General features: G+C 41.2%; 2 protein-coding genes across 2 annotated transcripts in view; one reads left to right on the top strand and one right to left on the bottom strand.

Moving 5' to 3' along the window:
* Nucleotides 1-67: 67 nt before the first annotated feature.
* TM6SF1 (transmembrane 6 superfamily member 1) lies at nucleotides 68-21,000 on the top strand. Its single transcript, XM_031056003.1, has 10 exons — nucleotides 68-142; nucleotides 1,584-1,687; nucleotides 2,155-2,252; nucleotides 3,268-3,371; nucleotides 4,227-4,309; nucleotides 5,657-5,778; nucleotides 10,221-10,325; nucleotides 12,358-12,450; nucleotides 13,403-13,522; nucleotides 18,949-21,000. Exons 3-10 carry the CDS (start codon nucleotides 2,232-2,234, stop codon nucleotides 19,138-19,140), a joined length of 840 nt encoding a protein of 279 aa, XP_030911863.1. The 5' UTR covers nucleotides 68-142; nucleotides 1,584-1,687; nucleotides 2,155-2,231; the 3' UTR covers nucleotides 19,141-21,000.
* HDGFL3 (HDGF like 3) overlaps nucleotides 19,553-25,204 on the bottom strand; it is a 59,808-nt gene continuing 54,156 nt past the window's right edge. The window contains exon 6 of the mRNA XM_031055893.1: nucleotides 19,553-21,828. Coding sequence (XP_030911753.1) covers nucleotides 21,823-21,828 — 6 coding nt within the window. The 3' untranslated portion in view covers nucleotides 19,553-21,822. The remainder of the gene's footprint in view (nucleotides 21,829-25,204) is intronic.

Here is a 25,204-nt window from a genome sequence, read left to right as displayed (position 1 = left end):
GCTGCCCGCGGCACCCGCAGCCCGCGCGCCTGGCTGGGAATGACCCTGCGCCCTCGCCCTGCCAAGCGCCGGGATCCCGGGACAAACCGCAGGTCTGGAAAAGGAAAGCCTCTCCTCATGGCAAAACCTGCTTCACTTAAAGGTCTGCGTGGTATTTTGTGATCCCACAGCCCGGGGTGTTTTGCAACTTTACTGCACAAATATTTGCTTCTTGTTTTTTGCTACATCTGTTCCTTCCCCATTTCCCTCCTTCTGGCCCATAACTGAATTTTTGTTTCTCATTGCTAGAGTAATGTCAAATAACACATGGTGACTTACTTGATTAACTGCCAATATTTATTTCAAATTGATAGACTGCAGTGAAAAGTCGCTGCAATATTAACAGCTGTAATGGTATGAAGAAATTCATCACTGGGAAAACAGACTAGCAGAAGATTCAAAGCATAAAATAAATCAACAAGCTAGTACTGCTCATCCTGACTTAGAAAGTATGTGTGTATATCTTCTGAAATATTTGGTCTTGCAAATTCTTTGCAATAATTTAAAGTCAATTTTCACTAAGGTTGATATTGTCATAATATAATTTGTTTGTACACAACTTGTTTTCTTAATGCAGGGTGGTACTATGTATAAAATGATGTACCGGATATTTTTAGCTTATGCTTCTGGACTTTACCTACTTTTTCTGTTCATTTTTTTTCTCTTGCACAAGTGAAGACTGAGGAAGAGAATCTTACCTTAAAGAGAGCTAAAGATAATTTACACCCTTAGATCTATGAAAGAATTTTAAACTGATTTCCCTAGCTTGCATTTTCTTGGAGAAGGAGACAAATTTGCTTTGTGACAAAGATTTTTTGTGCTTTATGCCACTCCCGCTGTCCATGCAGTGACATTATAGCTCCATCTCCAGGGAAAAGTTCCTTTTGCCTGAGCCCACCTGCGCTGGTCACTGAACCTGCTCAAGTGGTCCTGCCCTGTAGGGCCAGAGAGCTCTCTGGTAGCATTTCCATAACTGAACATCAGCCCAAGTCCATCAGAGGTGCCCACACTGCTACTGCTATTCCACAAGACTGATGTGATTTATTTTTGAATTTGTAATCTCCTGAGTAGATAATTTATTACTGAGGTTAGATAAAATGTCCCAAATGATCCTTTTTGGCCTTGAAATCTCTGTGGGTTTGATCCTCATCTTTCCCTTTAATTTTCCCATACTTTCTGTTTATTTTAGTATGAAAACTGATTTTAGTCAGACAAATCTAGGTTTCTGGATATGTTGTTTATCTAGTTATTTTTGTATTTTCTTTTTTTAGCTGATCATATGTGCAAAGAGCGGCACATAAATTCTGCAAAACCATAGGATGAATACTATGGCAGACTATGCAACAAACTTTAAAAATCTGTATTTTAAATTATTAAAAGTTACTTTATGAGTATGTGAGTTTGAGGACAGCTAGCTGACAAAGCAAAATTCTATCAGTTTTTCTTTTAAATTCTTTTTTTTTTTCTTTTTTCGCCATACTGTTGCAGTTCCTGGGTGATTAGTTTTTCTTTTAAATTCTTCTTTTTTTGCCATACTGTTGCAGTTCCTGGGTGATCGTTGCAGTTGGATTGCTGGTTCTGGTTCTCATTGCTCTGTCAGCTCGTGTCCTTGTCAAGAGGAAGCCGCCCAAAGACCCCCTGTTCTATGGTATGTGTGCTAAAGCTGAGTGGCCTGGCTCACCCATGGCTTTGCTCTAGGCTACTGTGGCTCCTGCACTTTGCCTTGCTCACCTGCAAAAATGACAAGTCATGTTTTCCTCTCTGCTCCTTTTTGCTGTCCTTCCTCCTTTCCATTCACAGTCAAGGCTGTAAACTCCATGTGCCCAAGATTTTGGAAAGGCTGCACAGTCCTTTCTGCAGACACTGACCTTCCGTGGAGGCTGTGCCTGCAGCTCCACACAATTTCACATTCCTCAGAAAAGCTTCCTGAGAGCTGTGTTAACCAACCACTAATTTAAAAATCCTGAGCTATATGGGAAACTCATATTGTGTGCTGAATAGCTGTGACCTCAAAGTTGACACATCCAGTTCAATAGATCTCTGCCTGACAATTTAGTGAACTGTGTGATTCCAAGTATTTATTAATTTAATTTTTTCTCCTTTTTCCTATTACAGTTTATGCTGTGTTTGCCTTTACCAGTGTAGTGAATCTAATAATTGGACTGGAACAGGATGGAATTATTGATGGATTCATGACTCATTACTTGAGAGAGGTAAATAGTAGTCTGGTTTACAAATGTAAATAAAATCTTCAGTATAAATAACTTGGTGTAGTATTTGTCACAGAAAAATAGCCACTCACACATTCAAAACAGCCTTCTTCAATTTTGTAGTTGACCTGCTTTGTTATTGTTATGGATAGAACCTTCATTGACTTGCAACCTACTGACTCATTTGGCAGAAATAATGTAGCTTTCCAGCTCCATTGTTGTTACAGTTAACTTCGGGAACCCAGTTCTGTGTTAACTTCTGTGGGAATTGAAGGGCCTGGATATGACTGCAGAAAACCAGAGAGAGCACTCAGGAGTGGATGAGTTACCACACCAAAATGTGTTACCAAGAAGAAAACAAAATTGCTCCTTTATTTTTGCCTAATCACTTTACCAGAAGGAATTAAAGTAGAGTTAAAAAATGATGATGCCAGATACCTACTCAGCAGAATCTGCTGGCTGCTGAATATCAACATCCACCAAAAATAGCTCAGTAAGAGCTTGACAGGAAAGTCACTGAAGTCATTGAAAAGATTCCATGAACTTAAGTGTGAAAGGAGTTGGACCCTACAAGGTTCTGTGTTGACATCCATATATTCAGTACTGCTGTAGATCTGTAGGCTGCTAAATATATCTGCATTTGTTGTATGCTAAATCTGTCTTTATTTTGTAGCTTTTTATCACTAAAATATGGAAAAGTCATATTTTCATAATGTGGCAGAGTAGAGCTGACAGTTACACACAGGAGTTTCCATCTTGCGCACTTTATTGCAGATGTGGAACTCCTTCAGTTCTGCCTGATCCTGCCTGGGTCAGCTCTGCGCTGGGAAATGTGTGCTGTCAGTCAGAAGCTGAGATGTGGAGATTGTCAGTCAGAAGCTGAGATGTGCATTGTCAGTCAGAAGCTGTACCACTGCTTGAGGGAGCATTGGTTACTGCTCTGAACTTGTTTGCTGCTGTCCTTTCTGGGCTGTTTCTCTTGCTCTGAGCTCTGTGTGTTCTCCCTTCCCCATTCCAGGGGGAGCCCTACCTGAACACCGCCTACGGCCACGTCATCTGCTACTGGGACGGCTCCGCGCACTACCTGATGTACCTGCTGATGGTGGCAGCCATTGCCTGGGAGTGAGTCTGGCCTGGCCCCTGCTCACCTGCCCTGCATTCTCACATCATCTACAAAGGCCTTTCTTTTCCATGCAGTACTTAGATTTTTGTTTTGGGCTGGTTTCGTGTTGCAGGCCAAAGCAGCGCTGTTGAAATTGCATTACTTTCAAGGGTTCTGCCCTTGCCAAGTTACCCTTCCTCTCAGCTGACTAAGCCCAGAAAACCCATGGAGATGCATCCTGCCTTCACCCTGCAGCAGACTGTAGCACATCTACATGGCTTTGTGTTAGCTAAAAGCTGAAAGAGGATTCGCATTTAAAGCATGTGTGAAAAAAAACTGTTTTTCAAATAAAAAATTTATTATAGCAAAAATGCATTGCTTAGCGCCATGATGATCTCTCATCCCTGTTAGAGAGTGACATGAAGTTTAAGGGAAAAAGAGGTTATTTCTAGAGATTATTATGCTTCTTGCTGTTGAATAAAGAGTTTCAGAGAGTAAGCACTTAAATTCCAGAGACAAATGTACCTGCTGGTAACAGTAGCATTAACAGCATGAAATTAATTATTAATTGTCTTATAGTTTTGTACAGCCTGTGATGTGCAAACTCGTGCAGTCAGCCTTCAGAGGAGTGACACAACAGTAAATAACTGAGTATGCCCAGAGCCTGTGCTGTCCCTGTGATAACCTTGTCCCACACCAATGCAGGATTTCTCCATGACCCCTCTTAGAGCCAACAATCCACTCTTGACTTGTGGTACAGGTTTTAAAAGCCTCCACTTGGTAAAACACAACCCCAGCAATGACTGTAATATTTAGGGTAGGGAATTTTTAGAAGCAGTTCAATAATTATGTCTTGTTTCTTTTTTTTTTAACAGACAAAGCTATAGAACCATTGGTCTCTACTGGCTGGGTTCCATTATCATGAGCATCATTGTCTTTATGCCTGGAAATATTGTGGGTAAGGAAGTAATTTATATGACCAGCTTTTTCCTGTGAAACATTTTCTAAATTCAGATTGTGCTATCTATATTTTAGTGCAGTGTTGGTTCATTTCTCTATTAATATGAAAGAGGCATTTTAGGTATATCAGTAAAGAGATACAAGATATTCTAAAATTTAAATATGAGGAAGAAAAGATGGAGACTGGGAAAAAAAACCCTTTAAATTTACTTTGCTTTCAAGGAGAAAAAAAGCAAGAATTGTGTTTTGATATATCTATTATGTTTTCATCTAAACCAGGTTTAAGTAATGAGACAATAATGTCTCAGTATCATAGAAATATAAATCTTACTTTGCATAAAATTTCCAATTTGCTTAGAAGTCTGACTTTCCAACAGTTTACAAGAGGCACCCAAATCACATTTAAAAGTCAAATCTGGAAGTTATTCTGTTTTCAAGCAAAATTTAACATTCCTAGATTTCTAACATAAATCTGTGCTGTTACAGGTCAGGATTGCAATAAAAATATTGACATCAGTGTTACTGGCAGGTGATCCATTAAGGGTGAAACCTTTCTCAAGAAAGGATTTCCTTTTTAGCTGAGCTTAAACTGTTGCAAAGTTGGCAAATGCTCAGCTGAGAAAAATATTGATGTGTCCAAATCCTGTAGTCAGCTTTGGGGAAGGTCACTTTGGTCCTGCTTTTCATGCCAGAGGAGGAATATTCATGGTGCAGGCTGGGGCCAGCCCAGCTCCCTCCCTCCTCTGAGGATAGATCACCACAGAGAAAAGCAGGTTTAATGTGACTCCTGTCCTCTTTCCTCTTAGAAAGCCTCTCAAGAGCATGCCTGCCACTTTCCTTTCTGGCACACAGAGTAGCCAATGTCAAAGACACATTTTCCTGATTTACCTGAGGCTGAGGAGAGCTCTCTGAATGTTTTGTCCACAGTACAGGCTTGTGGGAGAAATCTGCCCTTTGGAAAATAAATGCAATATCAGATAAAGAAACTGATACATTTTATCTCCCATTTTAAAAAGAACGAGGTCTCTGTTTGAAGCAGGTTCTGTTGAGAGGTTTGAAAGCTGTCCCATCCTATACCCAATGCAGATGTGGCCTCCTGTCTTCTCAAAAAGTCCCTAATTCAGAAATGGCTTCCTGTCTCATGGGCTCTTTTACCTGTGTCTCTACTTCTGCTGAGGATGTGATTTTCAAGAGGATTTGTGTGTTAACATCAGTGATTTCTAATGTTTTATGTTTGTTTACATTAACACAGTTGCTTCAAGTTTGATGTTACGTAGCATAATTTTCAATTCTTCTGCAACAGAGCTTACAAATTCTCATAAATCCTGTAATAATTTTTTAACAGGCAAATATGGAGCAAAAGTGTGTCCTGCTATTTTCCTAAGTATACCATATGTCTGCCTGCCCATATGGGCTGGGTTCAGGATTTATAACCAACCTTCAGTGGCTCACGACACTCCAGTCAAGGTAATTCTGTTGTGTAAGGTAATTCAGTGCTGGCTCCTCTTAGGGCAGCTGAAACAAGCTGCCTGTTTCTGGTGGGTTTTATAGGTCCCTGGTGAGCATGGAATGTGCTGTGACTGCTCACTCTTATGACAATTGCTGTCTGGCTTTGAAAACTGCAAAAATATCTATACTGCAGGATATTTCATCATGGTGGAATAAAGAAAAAGCAAAAGAATCTCATGTCTGGAGTAAGGAACCCATTCATAGGTGTAATTGTGTTTCTAACCTCTACCTATTCAATTTCTGTCTGTTTCAGTTTCTTAGCTGCTGAAAATAATGGTATTTACCAGCTTCTTAAAGCACCACAAAATCCTGTAGAAACACTGCATGAAAGTACTCTTCTGCAGATGGCTTACAGATCTCATGTAATTTAAAAAAATTTTATATGCTTTCTGTAATATTAGATTTTACAGGTGAGACCCTGTACATAAATTGATACAAAAATTCTTTACACATTTCTTGTAAAAATTCGTAAAAATTTTTACTCAAAACTTTTTAGACTTTTGCCTTTGAAATAACTAGATGGTTTGTAATAAGATGAACTGAGCCATCAAAATAATGCATTAATAGTTTATGCACTGTTTTATGAAAAAAGGCTAAAAAAACCCCTGCAGTACATAGCACAGAACAGATCTTTTAGCCCTTAGCTGCTGTAGGCAAGCCAGTTTGTTGCTGCAGCACTCCCCATCAGTTGTAAGCAATAGAATCAATTAATATTTTTGCATCACAGGAGCTCCTGAGGCTCGGTCAGGTTCATTCTGTCCCTGCAAACAGGGACAGAGGTGAAGCATTGGTGGCTGCTCAGAGCCAGCAGGCAGCCAGAGTGTGAGTGGCACAGACAGAGTGACAGCAGGACAGACAGGACAGACCTGCCCAGAGAGCTGGGAAACACAACAGCCAGACAGCCAGCCCTTCTTAGGAGGAGAGAGGAGCACAGAGGGATGTTCATCTCTCCTCAGGGCTGAAGAACACCTACAGAATCACAGGTTTGAGGGCAAATCCCTATGGAAGGCAACTTGGAGGAATCTTCAGGTGCTAAACCTCCTGCTGTCCTGCACAGGCTCACAGGAACCACCTGCCCCATCCCAAAGCCATTTGAGTGATTCATTTGAAGGAGCCTCTATGCCTGGCCAGAAACACTTTCTTTAGACTCATCAAGTGTAGTTAAAGGTAGTGATGGAGATTTTTACTGCACACATCAGTGAGAGCAGCCTTTGTGTGGAGCATGGATGAAGGTTTCAGTTTGTTTTCCTGGTATTAAGAATACTACAGAAATAGACATTATAGAAAATATGTGATGGACTGATTACTTGCTGAAATACAGCCATGTCTCCTGGGCTTACCAGGAGATAAACTGCTTACCTAGGTTTGATATTTTAATTTAGTATATATTTCAGAGAAACTTAGATTTAATATTCTATTTCAAAAAGAGAGTTCAGGAAAAGCTGGTGACCTGAAAATTTAACATTGCACTTCTTAATGAATCCTTTCTTGGAAACCTAAACTTCCCTGCCTAGAAGGTTATAGAAAAAGCCTTGATTCCTTTCACTGGGACCTCATAGCCCACCCAAGCTGTTTGTTTTTCAGAAGTTGTATTTAGTCTTCACAGGTAAATTATGCTCCATATCTGAGCATGCCTTCAAATCTTAATGTGACTACTCATGAATTTTTCATGCAACTCTTTCAGTCCCAAATTAAGAATTGTTTCCAGGAAATAATTGTGTTTAATGCTACTAATCAGTGAGCTAATCATTGTAAGTCCTGAACATATCAGTAGATCATTTGGAATTAGCTGTAAAATTAAACTTTTTTAAACTGTAATTATTCAGAGTTGGCATTAAAAGATTTAGGAAGAAAATGTAGCAATGGTTTTAAACATGCTATTATTAGTATATAGGAAAATACTTACATGAAAATAACAGAAGCAAAGTGTATCCTGTTGGCCAAGGTATACATTGCTATAATATTATTACAAACCTGCTAGTTAAAAAAATAATCATTGTGGGGGCAGAGGAAAGGTATTCAAGTTTTGGTTGCTTTCTAATAGAGGGGTGCAGGGGAGTGGGATGGAGCTATGCCCTCATTTGGAATCAGTTCCAGCTCTGCTGCAGTCTTTACAAAGCCCAACAGATTTATCTGCAAGTATATCAGCTCAGAAAAGTTTAATGGAATTTAAAAATCTTTAACAGAATTGATGCACAAATTCAGATTTATACGTGAATTCTGAAGGGACTGACTTTTACAGACAGCACACGAGATTATTCCAATTCCCTAAAACTGATGACGTGAGAAGCCTCTCAGAAGTCATGGAAAACAGCTTTTTCCTGGAAGTGAGAGGAATGGCAAAGTGTGCCCGGCCACTTCCTTGCTGCACAAAAGAACCCCTGGGGCTGCAGGATCTGGGCAGAGTTCAGTGCTGTTTGCAGAGCATGGGGAGCCCGTGGCAGGCCAGCTCTGCTTGGCCAGTGTTCTTAACATGTAATTCAATTTATCATGGGGTGATGGGGCTTTGCTGGGTTAAGGAAAGGTAAGGAAAAACAACTCTTCAGTAGTCAGCAAAGTGCAACCTGTCTTTCAAATTCTTGCTTCTGCTTTCTCTCCTTTTTTTTAAGCTTTGCCTTTTCAATTTGTTTGCATGCATGCATAAAGGAAAAAAGTGTGAGTTTTCTGTACCCTGGCAATTTCACAAACTAGTACTGCACCCAAGGTTGCTTCCACTTACAGTGGCTTTGTCTTAAACCCTCTAAGCACAAAGTTCTGTTGTAGCTTTGTGATCACAGTGAATACACACATCCATTTAATATTTAAAGAGGAATATTGAAATATTTGAAAAGAGGAGATGATATAGATCTATAAGCTTCATACATAGTCCAAAAGGGAAAGAAAATATATCAGCTTTCCATTATCCTAAGTAGTCTACAACTGAAAATTATTTGCAACTCAGCCATAAGTGACCTTTTTCATTCATAGGAAGAAATATTTGAATATAGGCATTCTTGGCAGGTAATATTAAAAATACTCCTACACCAGTGCTCTGAATACTGTGAAGTGACACCACACTGCCAAAACCTGTTACTTGTGTTAGAAAATCAAAGGTGCCACTTTTTTTCTGAAAAAGATCCTTTAAAAGAAAATCAGAGAAAAAATTGTTATGAAAGGGATGGTTTATGTTTGCCACAGCCTTATTTCTGTTAATCTGTAATCCAGATCTTGTAGTATTTACTCAGACATTGTGCTTGCAAAATTGTTTCTCCTGCTTCAATAACTTTATTGTGAGTATCTTGATCCTGTGTGCTTTTGACTGTGCCCCTGCATCCTAATTTTTGTTTTGCACTTTGGAGACAATTGTACAAGTGTATAAGAGGAAGGAAATCAGGTTTTTCTTTTGCTGCCTGCGTGCCAACAAACGGCCAATAAAAAGGAAGAGGAAATGAGTAACACATAGACACGGGGAAGTTTTCCCTCTGAACTACACAAAGATACTCTGATGTGTTTATAATTTTGTCTGTGACTACACAGAAAGTGTAGCTCAAATGATTTCCACGTAGGTTTTGCTGTGTAGGCAAAGAGAGGCCTTTGGTTGCACCAAGGCACTTTCCCCATTAGACATGGAAATGCAGAATGTGATCCCTCCTCTCTGTCCCTGCAGCAGGGGGATTCCTGTGCTGAGAAAAGGAGGCACAAGATCAGAGCCAGGCCTTGGAGCTGCCTCAGTGCCACCCCAGGAATTCCCAGGGTTCAGTGACAGAAGAGGAAGGGTTTCCTCATACTCCATACACACACATTTCATTCTCTGTTTCTGCACTGCACACTGACATACAATATCTGCTCACTGAACTCAGCAGAGGACTCAACAAGGCACAGAAAAGCTTTTATTTTATGCCAGTGATAGTCCATTAGTTTTAATAGTGTCACAAGCTGCTGGAAACCAGCATTTAATAATGAGATGGATCCAGTCCTTTTACAAAGCATACTAGATTGAACTTCAAATGTCTGAGACAAACCTACATTTCCAAGGCTTTTCTACATGGGGACATTCAGGAAAACAAATTATTTCCAATTACAGAAAGACAATTTTGAAGAAGTTATGCTGTTTTAAAGCCTAAGGTGATCGCAGAGTTAGTGTTCATTTGATTTAGTTTGCTTGAAATGACACTAATGTATTGAGTGGCTTCAGTTGGATCCATCCATTTCTAGGGTTTATTCAGATGAATTTTCCTCACTACATCCTATAAAGTCTGCAGTTGCCTTTTTAGGTGGAAATCTTTCTGTCTCTGAAATCAGTGGATAGATGTGATGTTGCATGATGTTTCACCGCTCCACCCTCTCTGCAGTGGCTGCTCTGGAGTGCAATGCAGTGCCAGGGAGCAGGATGTACCCACCAGCCCTGTTCTGTGTTGCAGGTGGTTCAGGAAGTGCAGAAGAAAGGACTCCTAAGACGACCAATAGATCTAATGTTAGCTGCATACCTCATTCTGGCCACGGGGTTTTGCATATTCAGGGGCATGGTGAGTTGAATATATTTGAGTAATTTAAGCCAATTTTCAGTCGAACTTTTAAATTTGATTCTGTATGAAAAAGCACTTACATTGTGGTCAGGGGAAATCCTGTAACATTTGGGTTCAAACAGGCCTCAGATATAAAAGGATAAATTATATATGATAACTGTTGGTGCTTTGCTTCTCCATTTTGTGCTGTGTGCAGCATGCTTTTTCAAAAGGAAGTGCACAACCACCAGAGTAAATAGCATCCCAAGAGGAAATCAACATGACCTAAAACTGTTTTCATTGGTCTGTTGTTCCATTTATGGCCCAGAACATGGAGACAAAGCAACTAAAGTAATTCTGTATTCATGTAGTACTAAGCAGTAAGGCATATTTAAAATTATATACAAAACCAAGTTAGCTTACAGTGCATGAGATAGAGGAGAACATTTCCACCTAAAATGAAAAGAAAAAGATCCATGTTGTGAACAACACACATTGTTTCTACTTACCAAGAGACAATTTTTAAAAATGGTTGCTCTCTAAGCATAGTTGATTGAATCAAAATTTCTGAGGGAAGGAAGCAGAACTGAAAATGCCTTCAGGAGTAAATCCAGCCATAGGTAAATCTATTCCCTTGTCAGCTCTAATGCATTTTCTGTCTTAAGCAAAATGAAACTTGTGTATCATTCAATGAGCACAGCTCAAATGTTTAGGCATCTCAGATAACTGCCTGCTTGCTTGATTTGTAGATTTGATCCTTTCTAGAATAATTCAAGTAGGAGGTGATGATAAATACCCAGCAACATTTTATTTACCTAGAGCAGATTGTCCTTTTGTAGTTGTCCTTTTGTAGTTGTGCTACTCACATTCCTCTCTCACCTCCTGTTTCTCTTAAAACCTGCCTCTCAGAAATATTTTTTCTTCTAATTTGTCAGACTGCTTTATTTCCTATAGATCATGTTACTTCAGAGCACCACTGATACAGGTTAAATAAGCGGTTTACCTGTAATTTCATTTGTGGAAAATATTGGTCTCATGGTCTTACTTGGTTCTGCAGTCCCACTTGTTTCTCAGGGAATTTTTTTTGTTGATTTTGAGACTGTGGTAATTTCCTTATATATTTCCCTCACCAAGTAGGAATTGCTTACTGGCCTTTGATTGTACACACAGAGATCAACGGAACATCTCTGTGTAAACTGCAGGAACCATAATTTTGTGCAGAAGTTCATAAAACACAATCCATTATAGTTCACTCAGACCTGCTTCTTGGATGCCCATGTTGGAAAAGAACAGGGAGGAATACTGACTGTAAAGTTTTGCATTGCCTTCTCAGAGTCACACAACAAAGGCACCTGAAATTGAGCTGTGCAGAACTTCCTGCTCAGCCCTGTAGCTCAGGCATTAATGATGCCACAGATAAGCCCAGGGGCAGCTGCTCACATGCATTGCTAGCTCAATTTAGAACAGAATTTTTTGTAGTAGTTTTAAGGCCTACCACAAAAAGGAACTATTTTTGCAATTTATCCATATTTATTTGGAACTTTTTATTCCTACAGGAATGTAAAATCCAATAACCCCTCCTTTACTACTTTCAAAAATTATTACTTTGAGTAACACCTGTCTCATGCATTGCTCTGCACTGCTGCCTTGTCCCAGTGCACCTCTTTTCTTGGACTACATCTATAGCTTACTATCCTAAAACTGGGTGCTTATCCTGAAGTTTCCACTCTTAGAGCAATTTTCCATTGGAAAGTTCCTTTGGTGGGATCAAAGGCTATTCATCAGAGCAAACCAATAGCAATTATACTTTTACAACAGCACAGCCAACTGGCTAAAGTCTCTCCCAGTCAAAATCTTCAAAGCAGGCTGCCAGCCCTTCCTCACAAACCCCCTGAGCAGCAGCTGAGCGGAGGCTGCATTTCCCCTTTTTTTGGTGATCACATGGATCACCTTTGCAAGCTCTGTGCTGCAGAGCAAACCCTAGGGCTGGTAACACCAGGTTGGTTGGTTTCAGAACAAACTGATCACTGGAAGTTGTAAAACCTCTTGTCAGATTGCCCTGGACTGCCCGGCGGAGCTGTGCCGCCTGTACATCCAACTGCACGAGCCCTACATAAAGGATCCTGCTGCCTACCCCAAGCTCCAGGTAAAGCACTGCCAGGGACTGGGGAGGAGGGATTTGTAAACAAGGATGAAGCCATGGGTTTCAGAGATGACAAGATCAATATGGGAATTATCATTCATGGCAAGTTAAAGGGTATTTTCTAGTACCATTTCTAGCTATTGTAGGATACCAACTCCTTGTTATGATAAGTTTAACTTAGGTTCAAATTGGTTACATGGAGCTACACATCCTAATTACTCAGGGTTCTTTTAACACAGCCCATGATCTGTGTGCTTTTAATGTTCATTTCCCGTCCTTAGAAAGGCAAAGTAGACTTTCAGTCTGGAATTATGGAGCAAGAAGGGGTGCAGTAGGACTAGATTCCTTAGGCTGACATTGCACTTCCATCCCCAGGGACACACTCTTGAAAAAGGGCACTGCATACAAAAATCATTGCAGATGAGGGGATGTTGTGCTTTAGTTCTGCAGAATTTGATGTTCACATTCTTTTGCAAAGCTGGCTGCTGCACGGGGACAGGGCCCAAAGCAGTCAGAGGACACGGGGTGAGGAAATGAGCAGAAAGCAAGTGTCACTGCTGGATGAGTTCTTCCTGGGAAAGGGAGGGCATGGGAGAGCTGTGTCCCACAGCTCCCAGCTGGGAGTGCAGCAGGGCCTGACAAAGGCTGCCTGTGTTAAGGAGTTAAGCCAGGCTGTGCTCTTTGGCATGGTCTCAAGATAGTGAGGGGCAGGAATACGTGTCCTGGATGAAGGGTGTGTGGATGGGGCAAGGAGACAACAGCCACCCATATCAGCAGAGACCCTAGGGTAGCTGGGTCCAGTCAATAGCATCCAGGTGTGACAAAAGAGCCTGGGAATCACTGCTGCCAGAAGTGTAGTTTTGAGTAGCCTCAACTTCTCAGTGAGCAGCTTACTGATTTTTAAATGCACCTCCCTCACACTGCAAAGGAACTGATATTTGTGTTTGAACTGCAGATGCTGGCATACATGTTCTACTCTGTGCCATACTATGTGATTGCTCTGTATGGCCTGCTGGTGCCTGGCTGCTCCTGGATGCCTGATTTGACCCTTATACATGCTGGAGGACTAGCTCAGGTATTTCTTTGCAAAATACTCACTTTTAAATTACATTATAATAAGTAGAGACCTATGGAATGAATAAGGGGCCCAGGGCTTGATCTTCCCATGTAGGTTTTGTGCTGATGTAACCCAGATCACTTTTCATATCTGTAAAAACCCCTAAATTTAAGGGAATGAATAATCAAATCTACTACTCTCTAATGACCACATTCTTGCTTTAGCAGACTTCTCTCCTTCTACACAATGATTTTATTGGGCTCATTTAAACCTTATTAAGCACCATGCACTCTTTAGTGGGCATCATGAAGGAAGCCCATCTTAAAGCTGTGACAGGCAATCCTAAAAAAACCCAACAAAACCCAAGCACAACACAACAGCACAATACATTGTTTCCATAATATGTGTTGGTCAAGTAGGTAGTTTGAAATATATAAAGAGAAAAAGTATCTCCTTGTCACACAAAATGTACAATATCAGGGGATGATGAGAGAACTCGGGGAACCTCCTGGGCCACAAACCACAGTAACACTCAGAAGTGTTTGTGTTCCCAACAGCAGACAATGATCATTTTTCTTTTACTCATTCCATCCTGGTTCTCTTAAATAAACAACTGTAGTTAATTACTAAATGGGGCTGATGCTTATGAGAAGACTGACCAAAACAATTCAACAGGAACTAGTAAATGACTTATGACAGACAGATGAGCATTAAACAGATGAGACACAGGGACAATTGGTTTGTTCTGTACATAGGAAATGAAATGTGTGTGCTCAGAACATCAGACAACAAAAGCACGATAATCCTGCCACAATAGCGACAACACAGGGACACAGCAACAACTGTAATTCAAACACCACTATTAGACAAACACAAACCAACACCTGGTTCCTTGGGTCTGAGATAATCATAGATACAAACTACAACCCACTTTAACTGCCCAATAAGAAGGGTGGAGTGGTATTTTCTATTTGGGAGCAGTTATCACAGAGAATAGGACTTCCTTTTTTCTTCTCTACCAGTTTATAGAGAATCTTGAACTATCATGTGATATCAAAACAGAATGTGGCAAACATTAATGAGGAAGTTTAGATGCTCAAAAGGTACCATAAATATTGTACAACTGTGTTTGGCCAAAATCTAATTAAAAAAAAAAAAAAGCACAAGCTAGCCAAGTAGGCAAGGCTGTGTTGGGAACTTCCTCTACTGACAGATTACTCAGGGTCCATAAATTGCCCAGACAATCAGGGAAAAAAACACTCCTTCAAAGATTTTTTAACACAAGAGAAAGTTGCCACACTCTGACTTCTGATTTACTATCACAACCTTGCAAACTTACCAGAAAGCTCAGCCTCCCAGTCTGGTTGGTTTGGGGTTTTTTTCCCCCCTTCTGTATATTTCCTGTCACAAATAATCACCTTTTTTTTTAACAGTCCTTTGTACCTTTTGTACCTAAACTTTGTTGCTGAAGTCTAAAACCCCTCTGTTGTTCTTTGTAGTTCTGCCTCAGGATGTTCATTTACACATTAGACTAACACCCAACATTTCCCATTTCACTATTTAAAGCTCATCCTGGCACCAGCAACTGTTGTGGGCTGACAGAAACTGCTTAAGAGAACTTTATGTTGCTGTTCTCTCTTCATATTTTATCTTTCTTCAAAAAACAGTTCTTGACATTTAGGAGGGTTTTTTTTTTGTCACTTTGACTTTAATGCACTGCAGGATGAACTTCAGTTATCCTCCAAGTGCACATGATTTAATTGATTCGACTTGGTAAAGTGTGACCAACCTGGGATGTAAAATGCACGTTACAAAGAATTGAGGGCTCTTTCTTGATTATTTGGGTGCTTTGTCATTTTGAGGTAAAAACCACATTTACAGATTTGCCTACTGTTACCTTAAGTTCAAACACTTAATTGATAATTAAAACACAGGCAGTTACCAAAACACACTTTGCTTCCTCTCACACACAAGGTCCAATAAAGATGAGAGTCTGATGGTGGAAGCAGTGGGCACTGCTCCCTGGGAATGAACACTGCTCCTACAGATGGGGAACATGGAGATTTGAATTATTTTTATTTCTATCATTATGATGTACTTTTTACAAAAACAAGTCACAAAATACCATGTGATGCATCTAAACTAAGAACCTCCAAAGTGCCTACTAGCCTTTCACACAGACACACATGTACTGATTTTCAGAATTACAAATTCTGAAAATTTCAGCTGGAACAACTCCATTACTAACATTCAGACTCCAAAACCAATAATTACTAGACTTTCTGAAGCTTCAGGAGGAGCTCTTTGAATTTCACATGAGTAAAGTACCAGGAGCTTTGATTATATAAAAAGGTTGGAACAGCCTCTGAACTTAATGAAATTGGTACTTCCCTATGCAAGTGAGCCATGTGAGAAGGATGAAGAGCCACAGCCCTACTAGCCAAAATCATCTCACCAACTCTCTGCAGCCCATTTCTCTGTTTTCGCAAATGTAGAAAGTTTACCTCGACTCCTTCTTAGTGTTTTCCATAACCCTGCTTTTTTTGTGGCTACTTTCTGCAGTGCTTCTTGTCTACCAGAGACCCTAAACCCAAGGGATGTATTTTTCTAGGTTACTCCCCTTCTATTTGATGGCTTTGTTAGGCTCATGAGACCAGGTCCAAACCCTTCCAAAGTTACAGTCTTTGCCTGATTTTAGTCAGTCTTAGAGAGAAGGCACAGAATGAAGAAGGACTCCTAACCTTTTTCTGGGTCTTTCCTCTGTCCTTAACTGCAAGGTAAAAAATACTTGAAATACTGCCTATCATTAGGCAACAAGGCAAAAAATGTAAAAATCCCAAGTGCAGACTGCTCCATAGAGACAAGCAGGTCAGTGAGAAGCAGGCAGACCCAGACTGCAGCTGCCAGCAGCTTCCACCTGCTGGGGGTGCCCAGGAGCAGAGTGGCCGAGGCTTCAGGGGTGACATGCTGGGCATGTAAGGCTACCTCAGGAGGTTACCTGCAGCATCTCATCTGGTTGATTTCTCAGCCAAGGCTCAGGGGTTTGTTGGAGCCTCCAAATTCTCCACTTTGAGAGAGGGGATCAGTAACAGAAAGCACCAAGGAATGGCTTAATTGCTGAGAGACCCCAATGACAGCGAGGTAACACAGCAGACTCAAGGTTTCTCTCAGCCTACTGCACACAGGCACAGAGCTCTGCAGGGACTGACAGCTCAGAATCAGGGGTTTGGTGCCAGTCTGCCTGAAGGGAGAGCAGCACTGGGCCACTGGTGAGCGAGGCATCTGCTTTTAAGACATATCCCCTGCTCCAAGTAAGAAAAAAAAGAGAAAAGAAAAAAGAAAAAGTAGCAGCAGAGAACAGTCATGGAAGAGAAACACAGGAGATTAAAGACATAACACAATTTTCACAGAGGCAAATCAAATAAATTAAAAAAAAAAAGACTTTACAGACCTAAATTATATCCTCCTTGGTAATGAACGAAGAAGCCATGTGTTACAGTGAAAAACAAGTCTAATAAACAATAACTTCATTATATGGTGCATCATTAACCACTGAAAATCTTTGTAGGCTACAGACAGGACATCATGTTGCTGCTTTTTGGTTTTATAACAATTAAAGCTCACTAATGTGCCACAACTCCTTTAAGAGACAAGACCACACAGTAAGGCTTAGATACTCAGGCATCTTGGGGGCTCTGGGAGTTCTGGGTCTCTCAGAAGCATCCCCTTACAGCTCCTTCTGACAAGGATTACTGTGGATTGTGAGAAATTGACAATCAACTTACTCTGAAGCACAGCTGGCCACGCTCGCAGGCAGGCAGGCCTCACAATCCTCACAGAGAAGGAGCAGCTTTGCAGCTTCTTCACCCCAGACAAGGCTCTAAAATGCAACCCAGGGGCTCTCAGTGTCTGAGGGACCACCAGACAGCCCAAACCTCCTGCTGGCAGCTGTCTGTCCGTCTGTCTGTCTGTCTGGGAGTCTGCTGCCCTGTGCTATGAGGGGGCTTTGCTGCTGGGCTGCTCTGGCTGCCTGGGCTGAGGAGGCTCCCCCAGCAGGGATGGCAGAGGGGATGGCAGGGAGGGGTGACAGCGAGGGGGTGGCACCGGGCCCACCCAGGTGCCACAGGCAGGGCCTGCCTGGGCAGGTGAGAATGAATGGGCTGCAAGAGACAGAGTGAGTTACCAGGCCGATAGAAAAAGGCTGCTGACAATGTGCCCCTGAACATCTGTTTGCAGTGCAATAGCTATTTACAGAAACATGCTAAGTGGCACTCTGCTGAAGTGTGTTTGTATTTGATTTCGTTGATTACTTTGTTTCCTGGCTCAGGTTTGCTCAATGAGCTCTCCCAATTCAGTTGAGGTGGTTGGAATCACCTGAAACCAATTTCTGTTTCTGTTTTGATGGATGGTCTCAGCCTAACCTTTTGCTGGGGTGGTGTATTGAAACACCTGCACTTTATCTCCCCTTCTGCTCTGCTGTGACCAGAACCATGTTCTACTTGAGGCCAAACAGACTCCAGAACAGAGGATGTGATTTGGCCATAGTGTACTCCTCTGTGTTCCTAAAATCCTGGTGTCTCAGTGCTCTCCTTATGGTCAAACTGATGTTCATCTTCTCAGATCCCCTCCACTGCTAGCTAACTAAATAGTAATAAAAAAATCAGACACACAATAGTTAATGTGAATGAGCAGTGGCTTGAAATAGCAGGTAACAGATGGAAACAAAAGACACCGACTATCCTGACACTTCTATCTTTAAATGTTTGTTTATGCTAAAAATATGCTTCAGGCCAGCAAGCCTGTCTGTGCCTATAACCTTCACTGTATGCTCAATTTATACTTCAAACCAGCCCAAGCTTGAAACCCAAATATTGCAGACATTTTCTGAAATCACCAGGAGTTGTGGGATCAGAATCTGGAACAATCTGGGTTTAAGATTAAGAAGTCCAAACCAGAACTAACATAGGTTCTCCTTTCTAACTTTACTCAGAGCGAGTATCTGGCTGCCCCCAGTGATGCCAAACACCCAACAGCCCTCCCAGGCAGGTGGGTGAGAGCCCTTGCCCTGACTGGGCTCTGCAGGGATGTGCCCTTCAGTGGCCACTTTTCTGGGGACCCTCTAGCACAAATTATGACCCAGAAAGCCAGGGTGGAATCCTGTACCTGATGAAATTATCAGTGCCACCATGTGCATAAAACAAACCTCCTACCATGCCACCAATGGTTCCAGTTATGCCTCATACACCAAGATATTAATGATTTTAGTTTAGACTGTATTTTTATACCACTGTGCAAAAGTATTATGGATAATTCTGGAATAAGAATAAGGGCTGGCTTGGAAAATGTCACTGGAGATGCAGACTTGCACGCAGATTATGCCATCTTTCCAAAAATATACATCAACTTTACCTTTTTTTAATATATGTGTTATATACACACCACAGGCTCAATTTTCCCATATTGGTGCTTCTCTTCATGCTCGAACTCCTTACATCTACAGAGTCCCTGAAGAAGCAAAAGAGTTTTTCCTGATATTGAACATAATGTATGGGATTCTTCCTCAGCTGTTCGCTTACAGGTGTGTCAACAAGCCAGAGTTTTTCATGAAACCAAAACAAGAAGAAAAACCAGAATAGCAGAACTGTTTCCAGCTCCTGTCCTTGGCTATGTATATAGTTGGGTTGGGATGTAACTGAAGTGCTCAGATGGAACCCAAAAGAGGCGTGTAAGATGTGTAAAATTGCACAACTGTGTAGTCGCCGGGCTGCTCTGTTTATCCTACTGAAAAAGGGAAAATAAAGACAACTGCCTTCAGCACCACTTCTCAACATTGTGACTTTGCAGTGCATTGCCAGTTCCCACAGCTATTTTTAAGTAAGCTGCTTTGACAGTTTTAGAAATACTGCATGAAGTTAAATAATAATAATGATGTCAGTGTTTAGCCTCCGCACGCTGAAGAATAGCAGTGCTAGCAGTCCCTGCACACAGCTACTGCACAACATGAAGGTCAGCATTGTGAAGCATGAAAAATTAACATACATAACTCTGTCACATGCACATGTTTTATTTGTCAAAAAGTATGTCTTGTGGGTCGACCTTGTTAAAAATCCCAAGAAATCTTTTAAGAAGCAATCAACTCTTATGGTAAGACTCCATATATGATAAGCAAATCATATAGTTTTGTTAATTCTCTTCAGGATTCACTTCTGCCAGGACTGCTCACCTGCTTGAAGCCAAGCAGGTGCTCAGCAGCACTTGTGGGCTAGGCACAGAGGGCTCTGAGCCTCTGAGCTCGTGTGTTTCAGAGGAGGGATTTTGGCTGTGTCTCTGCAGCTACTTTTGCTAATGCTGCTGGCTCAGAAACAAGCAGCAGCCAACACAGCGACCTTGGTTTGGGCAGCTTACGTTTCTATTTGCAATTACAGCTATTTCTATGCCTTCTATGTGTATTTATATTAAAAGCAGTACACCTAGTGCCTTTCTCACAGATGAAACTAGCTGATACGTTTTAACTGGAAACACTTTACTTGGGTTTGCTGACTTCTTGGTGTTTGGATTGAAAGAATTTTATTTTTAAGTCTAATCAGTAACAAGGAAGCAGCTGACATGCCTGTGTGCTGCACCCTGCACGAAGGGACCTTCAGAGCACTGAGAAATGCAGGCTGTAACACTCTCCTGCTTAACACTGCTATGTCAGAGGAGAGCCCCAGGTTTTACACCTCCAGCCAAAGAGGCAGGGCCAAAACAACCACAGCACACCTCAGGCAATGCTTGCTGGCACCCAGCATCCCTGGTGCAGCTCCTTAGGCTTTGGGACAGCTCCATCCCAGTGCCTCTTCCCAGGGAAACAAACCCAGCCGGGCTGTCACAGGACGTGCTGGCTCACAGACAGGTATCTGAGCCTCTGATGTTACTTCTGATGTCTGGAAAGAAACTTTGAATACATTCAAGGTGAATTTAATGACTTCCTGTTATCCAGAAAAGGCAAAGTACAGAAAAAATAAAGATCTCACCTGCACTTGTATCTATTATGGTCAACTCATGTTAACAGAATGTTTTGCTTTAATACTTGACTTACATTAATACCTCACATTATTACACGTATGAAGCCAAATATGACGCTAACTTAGTTGCTTACAACCTCAAACCTTACTCCCAATACACATTCCAATAAATTTATTCTGTAAAAACAATACATTTTTTTTGTTTCCTTTTTGTTTTGTTTTGGTGTTTTTTTGGTTTTTTTCCTTGTGTTTTTTTTTTTTAGTTTTTTACAGTAAACTCATCAACTACAAACCTTGAATACGCAAAAGATGTTCAAAGGACAAGCATAACAAGGATTGATAAAACCAGACTAAATATGTTTTCACAATAAAAGCTGGCATAAAAATAAATAAAAATCTCTATTATCACAATAGCAACAATAATGTACACAGAGTAATGGATTTGGAATGCTTACTTACTAGTCTAGTTCTATTTCCAAAAGGAAAAAAAAAGCCAGAATGACAGCATCCTTTTTTAAGCCTTTCATTATTTAAAATTGATGTTTTGTTTTGGTTTCCCATAGGGCTGTATATCACAGTAAGCTTAAAAATGGAAAGCATCCAAATGAATGATTTCAAATTGTGTTGGCATTGGAAAAATCCTTGTATTAATCTAAAGAAACACAAAAAGACTTTCACTAACTCCACATATAGGAACTAAGTCAGATAGTGTACATTACATCATGGTTTGGAGAAGTATTAAGAGTATAACTAGCTAGGTACTTCTAATAAGGAAAGGTATTTTATTACATTATTGAACTTGGTGGTGATTTCAACTGAAGAAGAATTTTTCTTTCATGTTGTAAACTGATCAAAACCCAAGAGAGAATGGATATAGGAAAATTTAAAATTATGTCTGTATGTGGAAGATTATTGTAGCATTGTATGGAGGGGACTCATTTCTAAGATTTAGTTGTGTTTAAAAAATGTTGATTTAGAATGATATAAATTGGAGTTATGCCTTTTCTGTCTCGAAAAGGAATCTAAAACACGTTCAAGTATGCGATATCTTCATAAACCTCAGCCACTGGAAAAGGGCAACTTCATGCAACCAAATAATATGAAAATCAAAAATTAACCCTTAGAAAAAAGGGTAAAAATGTCATTTCTGCAAACACAACAGATAGGAATGTGAATAATGTGCATACAAACTGGGATGCTGTTGATGGTACTAATGAACAGATGTGGTGACTCATATCAAATCCAAGAATATTAGACAACCAAACATGTAACCTTCTTGTGTTTTCCCTTAATATTCAGCAGTCATTATGTTGGTTAAGTCTGAAAGAGAAAGAGAAAGAAGTCACATTTAATGCAAGAAATAGCATGCTGCATCAAACTTGATACAATTGATGTTATATTTCCAGACTTAGTCACAGGTACAAGCAGCCACCTGGTCTGTTCAAACAAATTTTTTTCTAGAGAAAACTGCTTTGTTACATCAACTGAACATACCACTACAAATATTAATGAGCACAGTTTAAAAGTAAACATTTAGGGCTATATTCAGTAATATTGAATATATGTGGGTGGGTTTTTCCCCCAGTCACTCCATTACAAATCTTGTAGCACGCTTGAGGCACAACCACATTTTGTTTTTTTCCACTGCACAAAATCACTGAGGGGCTTCATGCAGGAGCTCAGGCACTGCTGCATTCCTGGATGTCCAGCCACAAGAACACCCTCTTGTTCAGATACAGGAAAGCTTAGCAAGCATGAGCAAAGATAAACATTTTCATCTCTAAGGGATCCAAGTGCTGCTTCTGAAAAGGAAACGGCTTGGCTCCAGTTCACTGTAAGGTGATGACAGAAAAGGAACTCCCACGGGTGAGTCAAGGTCAGCCCTTGCTTTCCCTGACATTAGTGGGATCAGGATCAGACTGTCCTCACATGATCACGGCAAGAGATACAAGTCTTGGTTTCCTCCAATTGAACAGAGATGGCAAAATTCACCTGATGGCCTTGGGACAGGTTACATTAGCCAGCAACATGACAGCATGCAGTGCACCATGACCACCCACCTCTGGGCAAGGCATCCCTTCTCCTACAACACAACAATGCCTTCCCTGTCTGGTCAGTGCAGTTCTCTCCTACGACAAGTGCTTTGTCAAGAGTAAAAATGGAAACCTGTGCTGTCTGTGTGGGAGATCCTGGTATATCCTGGCTAAGGACACACAATCAGGGGTTATTATCAAGTGCTCAGGCTTACAGGAACTACCAGAGCCCTGACTCCCCCAAAAGGGGAAAGCATGTGCTGCCCATCCAGCACACCACCCTTCAGAGGCCTCTCTCCTGTTTCAGAGTCAGGGAGATCTTAGAGATGCTTTGGGAGGATTCACTGCTGTTCCTTTCCCTTCAGACTCAGACACCCAATTAAACAATTACACATGATCAGTCAATCAAACCCTGCTTTCTGCTGAGGTTCCCACTGGCAGTGGCCGCCCAGCACTGACAGGTAGGATGGGGTAACACAGCTGCTTCCTGTGCTGGAACTCTCAGATCCAGTACAGAAAGATGTCCTTTTGGAGCATGAAACTTTGCAATTATTAACCACAATTCTCTCCTGGGCTAGGTCCAGAAGATTGGGTATGATCATCCTTACGTGGGTGCTGGGAACGTGAACACCTCCCCTCCACACTGTGTCACAGACACAGCTGCTGTGGCACGGGAGGGACAACAAAGAGGCAGATAATGCAAGTGATCCTCTAGGCTCTTCTCAGTTTCCAGCGGCATGTTCCCCTCCTGGCAGCAGTGCCAGGTGCCCCAGGGCAGCAGGTCGCTGTCCCCAGCAGGGAGAGCCGCAGGGGCTCTGGCCAGGCTGAGCCCTCCCTGCCCGCAGCTCGGGGATGCGGCAGCCCGAGCACCTCCCCTGGTCTCCATGGTTTCACGTCTCTCCAGAAACACAACTCTCAAACATCTTTGTTTGAACGAGTCTCTCAGCCTCACTGTGAGCTGTGGTACAACGTGGGCTGTGCTGCACACAAAGGAGAGCGCGCAGGATCTGACTGATTCCAGTGCAAAGTTTCTGTTATCAGTGGCAGCACACAGAAAACAGAGCAGGGAACAAAACTAAACCCACAAACTGCTGTCTGTTTTTCTGGCACTGAAGATTACTTCCTTAACAGTGTCTGGCAACTAATTCAGTCATCCTGTACTGTAAAACTGCATGGGCAGAAGGATAATTGTTTACTTGCTCTGTACAATAGTTGTTATTCCGTGTTCCTTTGAGGTCAAAGTGGTTACAGGATTCAGTGTACACAGAGCTGCAAATATTTCATCTGTACTGGCTGCTTTAATCTCAACTTGCATTCAGACATTTATGTTTCCTCTGAGTTATATCCCATGTCCTTAGCCAGCAGTGCTGTTATCCTGAAGGCAGCAGACAACACAACTCCTTACACCATATACTATGGCACTATTTGATTTTTACATAGGATTTTTTACCGTGCAATACTTAGACACATTCTAAAAAATATTATCTTTTGCTTTGAAGGGTAAATTTTAGCATGCCTCAAATTGCAGGAAAAGAAAATCAGACAGAAAAACATACTCTGTTTTCATTTTTTGTACAAAATGCTTTTACATTGTACCAAGCCCTAAATGCTATGCTTTCAATGCTGACAGGCCCCCAAACCTGTTATGCAGCCTGACCAGTGTTATTCCTGATAAGTAAAGAAGAGCAAAGGAACGAAACATCTCAAAACCCCATCAGAAGGACACAGTGAACTTGTGCTTCTCTGGCCAGTTTGGCCATTCCACTTGTACCTCACAGCAGTAACTGGGATTGTTGCTACCCCACAAGAATGCCACAACAAAAAAGCCCGGACACAGGCTGTTTTAAATATGTTCTCCCAAATGCAATGGTGTCAGATGGCAATAATTTTGGACCAGATTTTGATCCCCTTATTCATGCTGGCAGTTGCCTCCACAAATAGATCCACTGACTCAGTTGGTAACTGATTGTCAGTGTGAGAAAAAGGATCACAGTCCTTTACTCCATTTTAATATTCAGGCTGTACCAGGAGCAAGAAAATGTATCTCATTTCCAGCAAATTTATTCTTTGAAGACAGTAAAATCATTCACCTCCTGCACCTGAACACCAAGCAAATGCCTCCTTTACCAATACACTGCCCAGACTGTCACTAAACCAGTGAATACCAAAATGAAAACTTGCCACATACCCTGTGTGCTGGCCTGACCTTCAAACACTCTCTAATAAGGCCAGAACCACAGCCAGCTTTTGAACATGAGTACGTGGCCATCCAGAAAGTAAAGTAAAAAGCAGTTTAGATGTTCAGTTACAAAGACTCAGAGTTATGCCAGCTAAGACCTAAAGACACAAGTCATCAGAGATTTAAATGAGGAATGTAAATCTGCTGCCATGAATTCACTCATTTATGAACTAATATAATAGCATGAAAGTAAACAACACAGAGCCATGAATACCTTTCCACCAGAAAATTCTCTTTACATGGTATTCTGAGAAAGCCAAAACAATTTAGTATTTAACAGCAGGGAACAGTTCTGGGAAGATTCTGTGACTCAAGATCTGAGCAAACTCTGGGATGGGCTGTCTTAGCTAATACACTATTAGTTAATTAATATGGGATGATTAACCCCTAAGGTTCAGGCTCTGCATCTTTCTGGGGAAGGAAT

This window comes from Geospiza fortis, unplaced genomic scaffold, assembly GCF_000277835.1.
Source record: "Geospiza fortis unplaced genomic scaffold, GeoFor_1.0 scaffold171, whole genome shotgun sequence".
NCBI lineage: Eukaryota > Metazoa > Chordata > Aves > Passeriformes > Thraupidae > Geospiza > Geospiza fortis.
The sequence above is the reverse complement of the archived record's forward strand: the minus strand, read 5'-3'. Positions and strand labels throughout refer to the sequence as shown.

Coding starts and splice junctions, on each gene's coding strand:
- TM6SF1 (XM_031056003.1), top strand. CDS start 2,232: ATGACTCATTACTTGAGAGAG. Junction 5,779..10,220: donor CTCACGACACTCCAGTCAAG/GTAATTCTGTTG, acceptor TCTGTGTTGCAG/GTGGTTCAGGAAGTGCAGAA. Junction 10,326..12,357: donor TTTGCATATTCAGGGGCATG/GTGAGTTGAATA, acceptor ACCTCTTGTCAG/ATTGCCCTGGACTGCCCGGC.